The sequence below is a fragment of the Pituophis catenifer genome, unplaced genomic scaffold, assembly GCF_029215685.1.
Source record: "Pituophis catenifer annectens isolate HBS135680 unplaced genomic scaffold, rPitCat1.0.hap2 SCAF_2, whole genome shotgun sequence".
NCBI classification, from domain to species: Eukaryota; Metazoa; Chordata; class Lepidosauria; order Squamata; family Colubridae; genus Pituophis; species Pituophis catenifer.
In genome coordinates this window covers 179050886-179064904 of record NW_027256882.1, presented here as the reverse complement: position 1 = coordinate 179064904, position 14019 = coordinate 179050886, and the positions used below count along the sequence as shown (strand labels likewise).

At 40.9% G+C, this 14019-nt stretch overlaps 1 protein-coding gene across 1 annotated transcript; it reads left to right on the top strand.

The window, feature by feature from the left end:
• Window positions 1-1598: 1598 nt before the first annotated feature.
• LOC139310947 (uncharacterized) lies at window positions 1599-2565 on the top strand. The gene has a single exon (XM_070935235.1). It carries the CDS (start codon window positions 1647-1649, stop codon window positions 2502-2504), a length of 858 nt encoding a protein of 285 aa, XP_070791336.1. The 5' UTR covers window positions 1599-1646; the 3' UTR covers window positions 2505-2565.
• The last annotated feature ends 11454 nt before the right edge of the window (window positions 2566-14019 follow it).

Below are 14019 nucleotides of genomic sequence, written 5' to 3'. Positions count from 1 at the left end.
CACAACTTGCCAGCAGCCTTGTCAATTTCAAATTTAACTTGATCAACCTCCTCTTCTTTTGTATCAGTGATCACAAATTTGTATCAAGAGCACAAATGTGGATGATCGTCACATTAAAAGGTTGTTCACAAAAATTTAATAAATATTATTCAATCACTGACTACCAGTATATTGTAGCCAAGTACTGTTCTTGCTGTGCCCTTCCTAACTAGAAAAGCAACTCCAGTCCTTCATTGTTTTTCACATTCTAAGTAATAAGCAGTGTGATCTTCTGATTAAAGTGTCTAATCCTGGCCCATTTCAATTCTCTGATGCCCAACATGTTAATATATGTAATTTTATTTCATATTTCGGTTTTCATCTGTTAATGCTTCTTGCATTCCATGTTCCTACTGTAATCCTGTTTTTTGCAGCTTTGGATTTTCTTTTCCAAAGAAAAGAAGGCAAGATCAGCAATTAGATATCCCAAAGATTTTAATCTAGTCAATTTCATAAATACTGTACATTAGTACTCCAAAAATCCTCAGCTGTTAAGTGCCATCTGACTTGAAGGGTCCATTATTCAGCACTGTGCCATCAAATGTTTAGTATTTTCTGTCTGTATGGTTTTCTTGGTAAAAGTGCAAGTGGTTGACCATTGCCTTCTCCCACACAGCATGAACTGATGCTTTCTCTGTGGTCACTGAAGTGATCATTCACCTCCAGCCTTTTCCTGTATCACTGGTACTCAGTTTAGGTGTCTGCTTTACCTATATAGCTGGGGTAACCTTCATGCCTTGGGTGGGAATATATACCCTGGGCATATATTGACATTCTCATCCCTCCCAGGAGCCTCCCTCCCGAACCTTCCCATGAGACAGCACAGTGGTAGTGCCCATCTGTAGATGAGTCATAAATAGTATGTTATCTCATTAGATGACTATTTTGAGGATAAATGAATATGCAGTTAAAAGCATCTTAGGAATGACTAATAAACGTTAACATTTTAAAGATTGTCTCTCTGCCTTCTAGATATATGGAGACATAGCAATCTTCTAGAAACCTCGTATTTTGCTGCGATTCTGTGTGCAGTTAATTTAGTGTGGATAATAGGAATGTATGTTATGGGACTGCATCTTTCTGTAGTGAGTAGTGATATCAAACCTTATCAAAGCAGCCACCAGAGAACCACAAATAGTTAGGGTTTTCTAAATCTCCTCTATTAAGTGGTCTTACGACTGAGGACTTGAAGCTGTGGGAGCGTCCATATACCCAAGATTCAGAACTATAGAGATCTCTAACCACTTGGCCACTAAACAGCAGGCTGAGTATATGCATGTCCTTCTCTTTGACCTTGCTAGCCCTCCCCAAGTGGGTACACTGAGGAAATCCAGCTGTAACATGCTCTGATTTGCTTTCCTTCTTTTCATCTTGCAGACTTTGGGGAGATGGATCTGCCTTTGGAGGAACCTCCAACCCAGCCTCCATCAGAACCACTATCAGCATCTCCAAATTCTATGCCAGTGTGTGAGCTCCAGACTGCTGTGTCTTGTTTTGCAGAGGAGACGGTTTCATTCCTCTCTGTCAATAGCTTGTTAAGCCAGTCCCTGCTCAGGGCAGCTGGCAGCCTGGGGGCACAGCAGAAGGAGCAAGGGGTGCCGTCAGCCATGGCCCGGCGCAAGCGTGAATTCACTCCAGATGCGAAGAAGGATGATGGCTACTGGGACAAGAGGAAGAAGAACAATGAAGCAGCCAAACGCTCTCGAGAGAAACGGCGGGTCAGTGATTTAGCCCTGGAGGGACGAGTTTTGGCCCTGCTGGAGGAAAATGCCCGCCTGAAGGCAGAACTCCTAGCCCTCAAGTTTCGCTTTGGCTTGATCCGGGATCCAGTAGAAGCTCCTCAACCAGCACTTACACTGGCCAGTGAACTCCATCGGTCAGCTACTCTACCCCAGCACTTCCCAGTGGCTCCTGAACTACCCCGCTACCCTTGCACCTTCCACCCAGAGCCAGCTACCAGCTCTGAGGACTCTGGCTTTTCCACCCCAGGAAGCTCCAACCTGGGAAGTCCTGTCTTTTTTGAGGAACGTGACAGGTCAGAGGAAGGAATTATGTATGAGAGGCATTGCCTAGTACCCGATGCTTCAGCTGATGGAGCTGATCTAGGCCGTGTTGGCCGTTACGACTCTGGGGAGAGCATCAAAGGTCTTCCCCACAAGTTGCGCTTCAAAATGGCAGTAGGGTCAGAGGAGATAGCTGGAGAACAATCTGGACATTGCCCACCTTCTCCACCAGGAGGAACATGGAGGGGGCTGGTGACACGAAAAGAGCAGTCAAGCTCAGGGTGTTCTCTAGGTACCCTGGCATTTGAGAGTAATTGTGAAACAGAAGTCTCTGGGGGCCCTCAAGAACCTGAGTACCAGGCAGAGAACCGCTCCCTACAATGTCAGCTGGCCTCACTTTCAGCTGAAGTGGCCCAGCTGAAAAAACTGTTCTCTGAACAAATCCTCATCAAGATGAATTGAAGTGGGGGGACAAAGATGGAAGAGGGTCACTTTTTTTTCCTTCTTTCTTAGGGCTACCAAATATTGGCTGCAAAAATTGAATTACCACTAGATGGTAGGAAAGAGCTAACTTTTTATCCATTTCTTTCCTGCCATATGAAGTAGTCAACAATTGTGCAGCCCAAATCTTGTATCCTTACCAGATTTTTCCTCCTTACCCCATCTTCCAGTGCTTCATATATTTACATTTGCATACATTTAGCCCTAGGAGTTTACATTTGTTGTAAAGATTTGTATTAAGGAAAGCCCCTCCACTTTTTAACTGTGTGCTCTTTCTTGCTCTTTCCACATTCTACATTGATTTCTGGTACATGTAGTTAAGGGAGGCTATCTAGAATGGGAATGCTTGGTTCAGTTTTGGTGGGGTGAATGGGGCACACCTACTGCTGGCATCCTGGAGAGAAAGACTGGTGCAGCTCTGCAGTTTGTTGGCCTTTGGGAACTGTCCTGTTTGTCATACCTAAGAAAGATGACACTAATCCAGATGAGCTTCAGTTAGGTAAATCTGTCCTTAAAAAGCAGGCATTGCCTGGATCAGGCCAAGGGTTCAGCAGCTACCCAGATGCATTTTGGATGCTAGAAATGTGGATCCGAGGGCAAAAGCTCTTCCTCATTGATCTCCAGCAGCTGTTACACAAGGTATACTGTATATGCTCTGCATGGTCCATAAGACGAGTAATAGTTGTCAGTTTGATCAGGGCTATGTTAAATGGACTGCAAAACTCTGAATGACCAGTGGGTGGCAGCAGAGAACCATTTAGTGATGGCCTTGAATTTTGTATCCTACATCTGGTTTGTTTATTAGTGTCAGAAGTGTCACCATTAAAATAAGGCATACTATACAACATAAAATATAAAATATAAAATACAAGATCAAAGTACGTACAATTTAAACAGATCTTGCCCAGAAACTAGTAACATTCGTTCTGTCATGCTGCCATGAGGTCCTCAATTGTGCATTGATCAGGATACTAAGGACAGATATACAAATGTGTTGCTGTCTGCATGTCATCACAGTTGCGAAGGAGCCTCCCCAAAGAATGTGTGTCCCTGGGCAACATCTTATAGCTGGCTAATCCTCTCGATCCAGAAGCATCTGAAAGGTAGTGGTGAGGTGCTAGACCTGGTAACCTTAAGTACAATTTTCCATGAAGCTAGGTATGTACTATATTCCTTTATTCCTTTAAGAGTTACATTAGTGGCTATTGTGATCTGGACTTCTGGGAAATAATCATTAGAAAATTGTTTCTGAGCCCAAGTAGATTTCAGGCTGCTGTATGTAGCTTCTTTCTCCCCATTTGGTTTGTCTAGGTAGACACTTGAAGTAGATCATGATGAACATTCAGGTAGTCCTCAATTTATAACCATTTGTTTAGTGACTGTTTGAAGTTACAACAGTACCACTGGTCCTCGCACTTACAACAGTTGCAGCATCTCCCAATCATGTCATCAAAATTCAGGCACTTAGCAACCGGTATGCCACATGGCATCTGATAAGAAAAGTCAATGGGGGATGCCAGATTTGGATAACAAATGTGTGATTCACTTAACAACTGCAGTAATTCAATTCACTTAATAATCATGACAAAAAAAATTGTAAAATTGTGCATAACTGACTTAACAACCACCTTGCTTAGCAATGGAAATTCTAGTCTAAGAATGGCTGTAAGTCAAGAACTACCTCTACATCAGCTGTAAAGATGGGTGAACCCAGAAAAATTAGCAAACTGGTTTAGAACAAAGTCTCTGGATTTCTCATTACTTTTCCCAGTACTTCAGATGTGCCTGGAAACTGACTCTGAGGTTTGAGACTGTGCTAAAAGTACTCTGCACATGCTCCAACATGCTCTTTATTCATATTTTATCTGTTTCAGTGTGAAAATTTGACATTGCAAGTATTCGTTGAAGAACTGTTATCTGATTAGTCATCTGTTTTTGAAGTTTGTTGTTTCAGTGATTTAATAAACGCTTGAATTACTGTATCCTCAATATGTATTCCTTTTTGAGATATGAGTACCATACTGTGCTTTAGTAAATATTTTCAGTTGTCAGCACAGTGCTAACATTTTTCTAACTTTCCCATCACTTCCTCCATCATTTTTCTCCTACAGAATAATCTTGAATCGTGAAAAGATGAATTAAACCCTAATAGCTTCTGACTGTAGTACTAGAAATCTTCTGTCTGGAAGAATGAAAAATATGCCTTCATATAATTTATTGTGATGATGCCTCTGTTTAAAATCCTATTTTAGATTTTACCATAATGGAAAGAGGCAAGTCTCCCTCCCACCCAATTTCATCTGGAAAGTGTATAGGTCTATCACACACACAGACACAATTAAATGTGTCCACTGGCAACACTGTAATGCAGCATATAACAAATCATCAAGCTGTATGACCTACTTTCTGTTCTATGAAGAGGCACCCATTATTTCTGAAATATAGTCCACAAATCCAACTAAGCCTTCTACAACTAGGTTTTTTTCTGCAAGATTAGAATGTAGTTCCCATATTAGCGAGGGATCGTAGGAATTGAAGTCTTCTGGACTGAAGACTAGTCTTAACTGCTTAAAATGAGCCTTCTATCATTTTGTACAGAGCTGTAATCTGAAATCAGATCTCTCTTTTTCTTATTGCATAATTTTTGCAGAGGTGAAAGAACCAGAATTGTTTGCTTTCCCATGAAAATTACTACATATAGAAAGACAAACTTATGCAATAAAGTTTGAATGTCTGTATCCTAGCTATAAAAACTAGAAGCAACTTCTTAATTTAAATTTACTTTCACTGTTTGGAGTAAAATATTTCTTTGGAAGGATAAGATCTATTGCTTATTAATAATAGACATGAGAATTTTGATAGTTTTCAAAAACTTTCCTGAAGTGGGCGTCAGAATATGCCCACTTGGTTGCTTCTTTCACTGACTTCTTACCCACCCATTGGGAACAGAATCAACCATAAATGCCTCCCAGGATGCAATAATCTCCAGATGTGCAAGTCCAAGCATGATGGGCATTGTGGTCTGAAACTTCTGGAGATTTTGGGGCCAGAAAGCCTGCATGCCGTTTGGCTTATTTTTGTGCATACTTCTTCCTTTTTTTCAGTCGTGTCCACTTGAAGTTAATTTTGCACTGTCCTGTTATAACCTGGGAAATACCAGGCCCCCTGCATTACACAGCCATAATAAAGAAGAGTGTCTGCAGGACAGGGTAAAAAAAGTCAAGAAGCCATGACAATGTGATGGAAGCTCTGGTTTTTTATGATTGATTTTGATCACACCATTGTGGTTTTCATCTTGACTTTTTTGCTATAGAAAAAAAAATTAAACATGATTCAAATATAATAGATTAAACCACAAACAAAATGTTGTACCAGGTGCCAATTGTTTCGATGATCCTCGTTTCTGTAACCAATTGCAATAAAGCCATTGCCTTACACCTTCAACACATAAATTGAGAGGTGTATGTATAAATAAAGTAAAAATAAAGTTAAACTTTCTGCTGATGTGGAAGAAGAAAACAAAGGACTACAAAGCAATTTTTTATGTAGTGGCTTCTGACAATAAATATGCTGTCCAAGCTGTGAGAGTTTAAAATTTCAGGAGCACTTTGTTCCTGGAAGCAAAGGAGTTACTCCAGTATTTTTCATGTTTTAGCATGCTGGCTGGGGAATTCTGGGAATTGAATCCCACACATCTTAAAGTTGCCAAAATTGAGAAACATTGACACACTCATTGCAGAATCATTTAAAAGGGACCAGATTGATTTGACTTGATTCTTTTGCCTTAACTATTGGCTGTTCCCCTCTCAGTTACACTTACTGTCTCTGTACCTTTTCAGACTTCCTTTTGCATTCTTTGCTCCCAAAGTCTGTATTGTACCAGCTTGACTTGTGCCAAGGTCAGGGCTGCCTCATGGAATCATGGCAGAGCTGCCCTTAGGACTGGGCAGGTGATGGATAAGGAGGAGAAGGAAGCAGTGAAGAGGTGATGGAGGATACAGCTAACTGGAGCCTACCTTGCCAAAGTTTCCAATTTATCCAACAGTTCCAGGAGCAAAAGTCCTCCAACCAGCCCAAATCCTGAGATTGCAGTTAGCTGAGGTTGCTGACTCCTCTCTATTGACTTTTGCTTTGGTTCTCACCAAAGGAGAGTGAGCAAGCAGTTTTTTCCATGAAGGGCATGATGGGTGGGGCTGAAAGAAGCCATGCACAGAGCCATAGGCAAAAGTGGGTGGAGAGATTCGCCCAATCTCTCTCAAAATCTGTTTACTGACATTAAATAATAGGAATATAGATGCAGAAAACTACTGACTTTTTCCTGGCCTCCTGTGGTCATCCAGATTTTTGTAGCCCAGATCTGGTGGTCCTATGTTTAGCATAGCTAAACAGATCCCCTGCCTGAGGGTAGTAGTGGTGGAAGGCAAAAATTAAGCCAAGGGCCACATGATATTAGTCAAAAGTCCATTGATTCTCCATCCTTGCTGCTTTATCATGTTAAATCCATAGTGGAAATCTACAGTATGTGTTTTCCCATATGTCCCCGCCCTTAATCCTCTTTTTTTCTCATGGCAGTCATGTTTTCAATTTTACTAAAAGCCAGAAAGGAAGTAGATTGTTCCTGAACAGTAGATAAGACCAGCATGTCTCCAGAGTAGGCTGGGGAGCCTTGTAAGGAGGAGAGAGGGTCAGCAGAGAGACATTGGGAAAGTAATAAATGGGGACTACCCACCATGATGCAGGATGGTGTGAAATGCAGCCAAGGGCACTCACCCAAAGATGGGACTGGATGAGGCCACCCAGCTGGTCAAGGATGTGTTTTTCCAAAGCAAATCTTCCACATAACTGGTATTTATTTAATCTAATTTCTTTGCGTGGAAGGATGGAGCCCATTTGGATAGAAAATAGCAATCCGCCCTTGTAAAAATCCATGGGAAAATGGAATAAGTATCTTGCAGAAATAATTTTTCCCAAGTGGTTAGTAAGCACAAAGTTGGCGGCTGGTTTTGTTCTTCCACCCAATGATTACCATGATTCACCAACATGGCAAGCTTTGCCTCAGTTTCTTCCATGGCTTGAACTCCATGGTTAGTTGGACTGAAGTAACAGATTCTGAAGATTATAAAAGGTGAATTATTTCGGCTTCCGGTTGGCACCGCCGGCGTCGCAGATGGTCTTCTTGGACCGCCAGCCCCGTGATTCCGTTGGAGCCGTTCTGACAGCGCTAATTAGCTGTCAGACGGCTTAAAAACCTCTCCTTCAGGAGAAGAAGGAGAGGAGAGCCGGTGGGCGAGGGTAGAGCTCCCCGGGAGCCCCTGGATTAATTCCAGGGGCTTGGAGGGTGAGAGCTCCCCGCTCAGCCCACTGAAGCTCCAGATTCGTGGCGACTCCGTTTAAACGGAGCCAGATGCCGGCGACTGACTCTGCTGTCAAGAAGAAGATTAACTGATTTCAAAAAGCAGACAGAACGGAAGCAGGAGAACAAGCTTTTGCAAGTATATGCTTAACTCCTGGGATACATTGTTTCTATTTGATTTTGCTGAGCTGGAGGTGGAAATGGCATCTTCGTTGTGGGTGTGAAAGTGAAAGTTGGAAATGAAAGTGCTTGTAAACAGATTTGTGCTTAGAGACTGGATTTAAACTGCTGGAATTTGAGAGCTGGGTGTAGAAAAGACTATCTTGCTTGATAAATTACAAATAAATCTGAGAAAGCTGTTCAAGAGATTTTATGGCTGTGAAAAGAAAAATTCTTTTAAAATAATATGGCTTCCAAGGAAGGAGTTTCTGAAAGTGGTGGAGGCTCTCTAATGGCGTCAGAAATGACACAGAGAACTGAATCACAGAGCCAGGAGGATTTTTTTAGAGACCTTACAGAATTTATAAAGGAAGCCATGAATAACCAAATTGTAATTATTAATAACCTAACAGCAATCATAGAACAAAAATTTATAGAACCGGTGGAGGATATAAAAGCAACTGAGGGTGTTTTTGAAGGAAAGCACAATGACAATGTAGGAGACATTTTGACCAAAAACAGAGAAGCTGGAACTGGCTGGCTCTCAAGAATCTTCAAACTTTCTTCCTGCCCTTTTGGAATTAACTGACAGATCTTTTCAAAAATATAATTTGGAGCAGAAAGAAGAAACTGACCAGCCCTACGAGGTTTTGGAGGATAAAGAAGATTTGGCAGAGGCTTTCACACAATTAATTGAAATGCAACAACTGGATTTTTATTTGCAAACTGATCGAGTTAATTCTTCGTTCTATGAACTGACTGACTATATAAGCAAGAAGAGTCGATATGGGGGCTCTAAATCAGAGGAAATGGTTCCAAGAAAGGGACAAGTTTTAAAGATACATCAACCCCCAGTTAAAATTCAAAACCTCCTCAAAATAAAAGAAGGAGGGAGGAAGAAAGACTGGAAAAAATACAGAAAGAAAGGAAGAATGGAAGATCAACTTTCTCTGGTCTAACTATTGATGTATTAATGATTAATTACAATGATTAAGTAAATGAATTAAGAGTTCAATTAATGATTAATTAAGGTTTAATTATTGTTGTATTAAGATCTTTAAAAATATTTGAATATTGAGAACAAAAGTAGGAGGAAGAGCTAAATGATTAAGTAAATGAACTAAGAATATCCTACAGATGTATTATAAGATTTTTAGGCTTTGAATGATCTACTAGTGTTTGTTAATGGTTTTTAAAAATTCTTAGGGCTAAAGAATTATATGTTATTTTGAGTTTAAAGGGAGGTTGTTGAATAATCTGTAGAAGGGGAGTTAAGGGGTCTAGGGAGTTTTAATGTCTTGCATTAACTTAGCATATTTTAGCATATGTTTGGTAAAACTTATACCCTGTTTTTCTTCTGGGAAGTCGGGGGAGGGGGGGAGGGAAGGGGGGTTGAAGGTTGGGTTTATAAATGTTTAAATAGATAAAAGGTGAATTATTTCCATTATGCTATTTTACTACTGTGGGGGACATTCGTTGGATATTCTGAACCCCAACACCAAGGTATGCTCCATTTTAGCAACCATTTTGTTCTGCAGAATCCAATATTTTTCCTTGGATGGCGGATTAAAGATTTCTTGACAGATGACAAGTTTGTGGACACACTGGCCTGGGGTGCATTTTGATGTATTTGTCTAGCCCAACAACAATTTCAGGAGTCTTTTCTTAAAATGATTTGTATATTGATAAACCTAATACACAAAAGGCATTCTCTTAGTCCAGTGGTTCTCAACCTTCCTAATGCCGTGACCCTTTAATACAGTTCCTCATGTTGTGGTGACCCCCAACCATAAAATTATTCCTAAAACCATTGAAAATATGTGTTTTCCGATGGTCTTAGGCGACCCCTGTGAAAGGGTCATTCGACCCCCAAAGGGGTCGCGGCCCACAGGTTGAGAACCATTGTCTTAGTCATATGCATGGTAACGGAAATCATATATGTAAGAGTCTCTATATATGCAGTGAGTTCCATTCACTCAAATGCCATTCACTATAGGAGTGGGATTTCATCATCAGTCAGTTAGAACTAAAAAAAATTTGTTGGATGAGAAGCAAAATGTTTTAAAAGAAAAAAAAATCACAAGAAAGTCCAGTTGAGTTTTGGAAAAAGAATCTTTGGGACAACCATGACCCAAATATCTGAGAATAAATTGCATAGGATTTTGCTATTTAGGATTTTGTTGTTAATTTACCTGTTCCACATTATGATCTTTGCCTGTAGCCCAGAACATTTCTGCAAAGGACTCATGAGGTGCCTTGAAAATGAAATTTTTATTTTTTGTTTTCAACTCACAAAAACTTTTGGAAATGCAGTTCTGCATTGTTAACATTTCTAAATACTTTTATTTAGAATAACTATTTCTAAATAGTTGCGCCCCATTTTACAACCTTTTTTTGCTAGTTATTAAGCGCATTACTACAGTTGTTACTGTAAGTGACTCATGCACTTAAACGGATCTGGCTTCCCCCATTGACTTTGCTTGTTGTAAGCCAGCTGGAAAGTTTATAAATGGGGATTCCAGGACCTTGTGATATTGCAACTGTCATAAATACATGCCAGTTGCCAAGTACCCAAACGTTCATCACATATAACCATGAGGCTGCAATAGTTCACTCGTACGAGTGAAAACCTGTCATAAGTCACTTTTCAATGCCACTATAATTTTGAACAGTCACTAAATGAATGGCTGTAAATTGAGGACTATCTGTACACATTGATAAACACATGTTATCCCACCTCTAAATAGCATGACTGTCAAAAACTGAATTCCAACCACTGCAGATGAAATGTACATGATGCAACACACACATTATGAAAAATGTGACTATTATGTGCACAGAACATATTCCACACAGTGGTGACCTCACTATCTGACCCATAGTTACATGGTACAAATACTATGTTGAAACTGGAATCCTGGTGAGAATGCGAAGAAGTCAGAACACAGTAAGATTTGGAGCACTGATGTGCTTGTCTGAAAGTCTTGGGGTTCCTACAATAAATGAGTAACAATTGTGGGAAGTGTTGGGCCAGGATATGGTGGCAGAAAATGGGACAGTAATTGCCCCCCCATTTGAGATCATATTAAATTATAAGGATATACCAATGCCAAGTCACTAATTTATAAAGTGTTAAATGACCTGAGTGAGATTGTATTCATTTACACCTCATTTTTTAAAGAGTGACCATGTGGCCTGAGCTTATTTCTTGGTGCTTATTTAAGGCAGACGAAGCGAACCAAGTTCTTGCTTTCATGTTGTCTACCATATTGTAGAGATGCCCTGGCTTGTGAGCAGAGTCGTGCCTGACTTTAGTCTCTTCTCCTTTCCTGCATGGCTCAGTATTCAGCCCAAAGCAGCACAGAAAATTTTCTCCAATCCTCTCCTGCAAAACAGGACTTCTGGAGCTCAGAAATATATTACTGCTCACTCACAACCCTGGGAGAGAAGTTGACCCACTCACAGGATTGCTCCTAATTGCCATTTTTTACTTTTCTCCCATGAAGGTCATCAGCTCTACCATCTCCCTAATTACATACCTGGAAAGCATGAGTAAAATAATGCCCTTAACAAACAGGAAGTTTCAGGGGCATGAGAGGAAGCTGCCAATCCACTGAAGCCACAACTTTGTTGTCAAGGGAAACCTTTGTTCCTCCTCCTTCACGACCACTTTAAAGGTTCCTAAGTTGGGTTTGGATGAGTAGTAGGTTTTTACTGACCACAAAGTTTTGCTAATTGACTTGTCTGGTATATTTATTTATTTATTTATTTATTAAATTTTTATGCCGCCCATCTCACCTATAAGGTGTCCCTGGGCTAATTGATATTGATCTGTGTCCTGTTTTAATTTTTAATACAGTACTAATAATTCTGTTTGTTCTTAGGTTATTTTACAGCTTTACATAAATTAAGTAGTTTTGGAAGGATTATTTATATCGAAATGTAATTTTTAAAAATATCAGACAAGATAGGTTTTATTTATTTAGATTTTTAAAAATCCTACCTTTATTATTTTTATAAATAACCCAAGGTGCCAAACATACATATTACTCTTTCTTCCATCTACTTTTTGCACAACAACCCTGTGAGATGATCTGAATTTAGAGATAGTGACTGTCCTAAAGTCACCCAGCCAGCTTGCACTAGAATTCACAATCTCCTGATTTCTAGACTGGTATCTTAACCACTAGACCTACAAATATAGAGCTTTATAAGAACAACAAATGCTCTTAATATGTTCTATTAAGTCAATCAGATATGGCTAAGTACTATGTCCTATGAACTACAAACTCTGCTCAGTTAAAATAATTTCTAGAATTCCCATTAATGAGCAGTCTCAGTTTCCATTAAACTGTATCAGAATGGTATATAGAGCCCACCTTTCCTTAAGCTCTTAGAACAGAGAGAGATATTAAGTTAATGTTCCCTGAATGGGATTTTGCATGATTTACACACACACACACACACACACACACACACACAAACGGAGAGGGAGGGAGGGAGGGAGGAAGACAGACAGACACATGATTTCTCTATTGTTACATAGTGTATATACCTTGTAACATCAAATTGTAGGCACACCACAATTTTCATAGCTTGTTTATATCTGTGCATGTCTGCATCTATAATTAAATGTACCTTTGCCAGTACTCTTCATGTTTGGGCATGCCTGCAAGTCTAACTCAATGTTTATTTTTCAGGATAGAGGGAACAGAGGTTCTGAAATTGTGCACGGCGCCTAGAGGAAGCATATGGCTTCTGTAGCAGACAGACTTAGGAGCATTTTCCACCCACCAGCTAAGATTAAAACTCACGATGTAACTCCCCAAAGCTGCAGATGAAGGAAGAGAACATATGAGTGTTTTTGTCACATCACCTCCTTTGCCTCTAGCTTCACTAGCTCTCCAACAAAGCGCACAGTACTCTATTCCAGAGTTTCTAAACTTTGGCCGCTTGAAGGAGTGTGAACTTCAATTCCCAGAATTCCTCAGCCAGCATGGCTAGCTAGAGAATTCTGGAAGTTGAAGTCCACACATCTACCAGCTATCAAGTTTGAAAAACACTGCTCTATTCTATTTTTCCTGTTACCAGGAGGAGGCTAATTGTACGTGACACATGTGTACAGTGTTGTGCCCATTTTGAGTACGGTCAAAGGTCATGGAAATTCTGAGACGTTTTTCTTGAGTTTAAAACAGGGAAGAGAGAAAGTGCTCAAGTTAAATGCGTTTCTTGACTTATTTAATGCAATGCATTAATGCAATGTTTCTCTTCCCTTCCCAAAAGTTCTTACAAAATAATTTGGATCCCTTTGCCTTGGCCATCGCAGCTTTTTCCCAAAAAAGGTGAGAATAGACGCAATGCTTCAGCTTCTGTTTTTCAACATTAGGACTAAACCCTGAAAGCTATGAAGAAGTAGAAGAGAGAGCCCGGGGTATGTTTGTCTTCCCAGCCATTGGGGTATTGGGGTTCAGGTTCAGCTCAGCGCTCTCCCTGCCTGCCCTTCGCTCCTTTTCTTCTTCACTATAACTGGTAGGAAACATCGCCTTGCTTTAGACAGGGGACCTCGCTTTAAGCTATTGTTCTGGCGCAAGTGACGCGTCCGGCCTTCAGCTTCAGCGCACGCTGCTGCTCTGGCGAGCCTTGGCACCACGGAGCCCCCGGCCGGGCAGGGAGTCTTTTCCTACAAACAAGCCAGCTCTCTCGCTACACATCAGCAGATCGGGTCAGAAGCCAGACGGGTAACTCGGTAACTCCTTGGAGCAGGAATCCTGCGAGCGGCGCAGCGGTGGCTCGCCTCGGCGCGGACGCGCTTCTTTTCCTCGCGGCTTTGGAGCAAAGCGACCCTCAGGCGCTTCCAGTGTTGAACGCGAGCGGGCGAGGAAAAGAGGGAGCGGCTGGCTGGCTCCGTCTCTTCCCCAGCAGCAGCAGCAGCAGCAGCAGCCGCGACAGCGCCTCCCGCGTGGC

Coding starts and splice junctions, on each gene's coding strand:
- LOC139310947 (XM_070935235.1), top strand. CDS start 1,647: ATGGCCCGGCGCAAGCGTGAATTCACTCCAGATGCGAAGAAGGATGAT.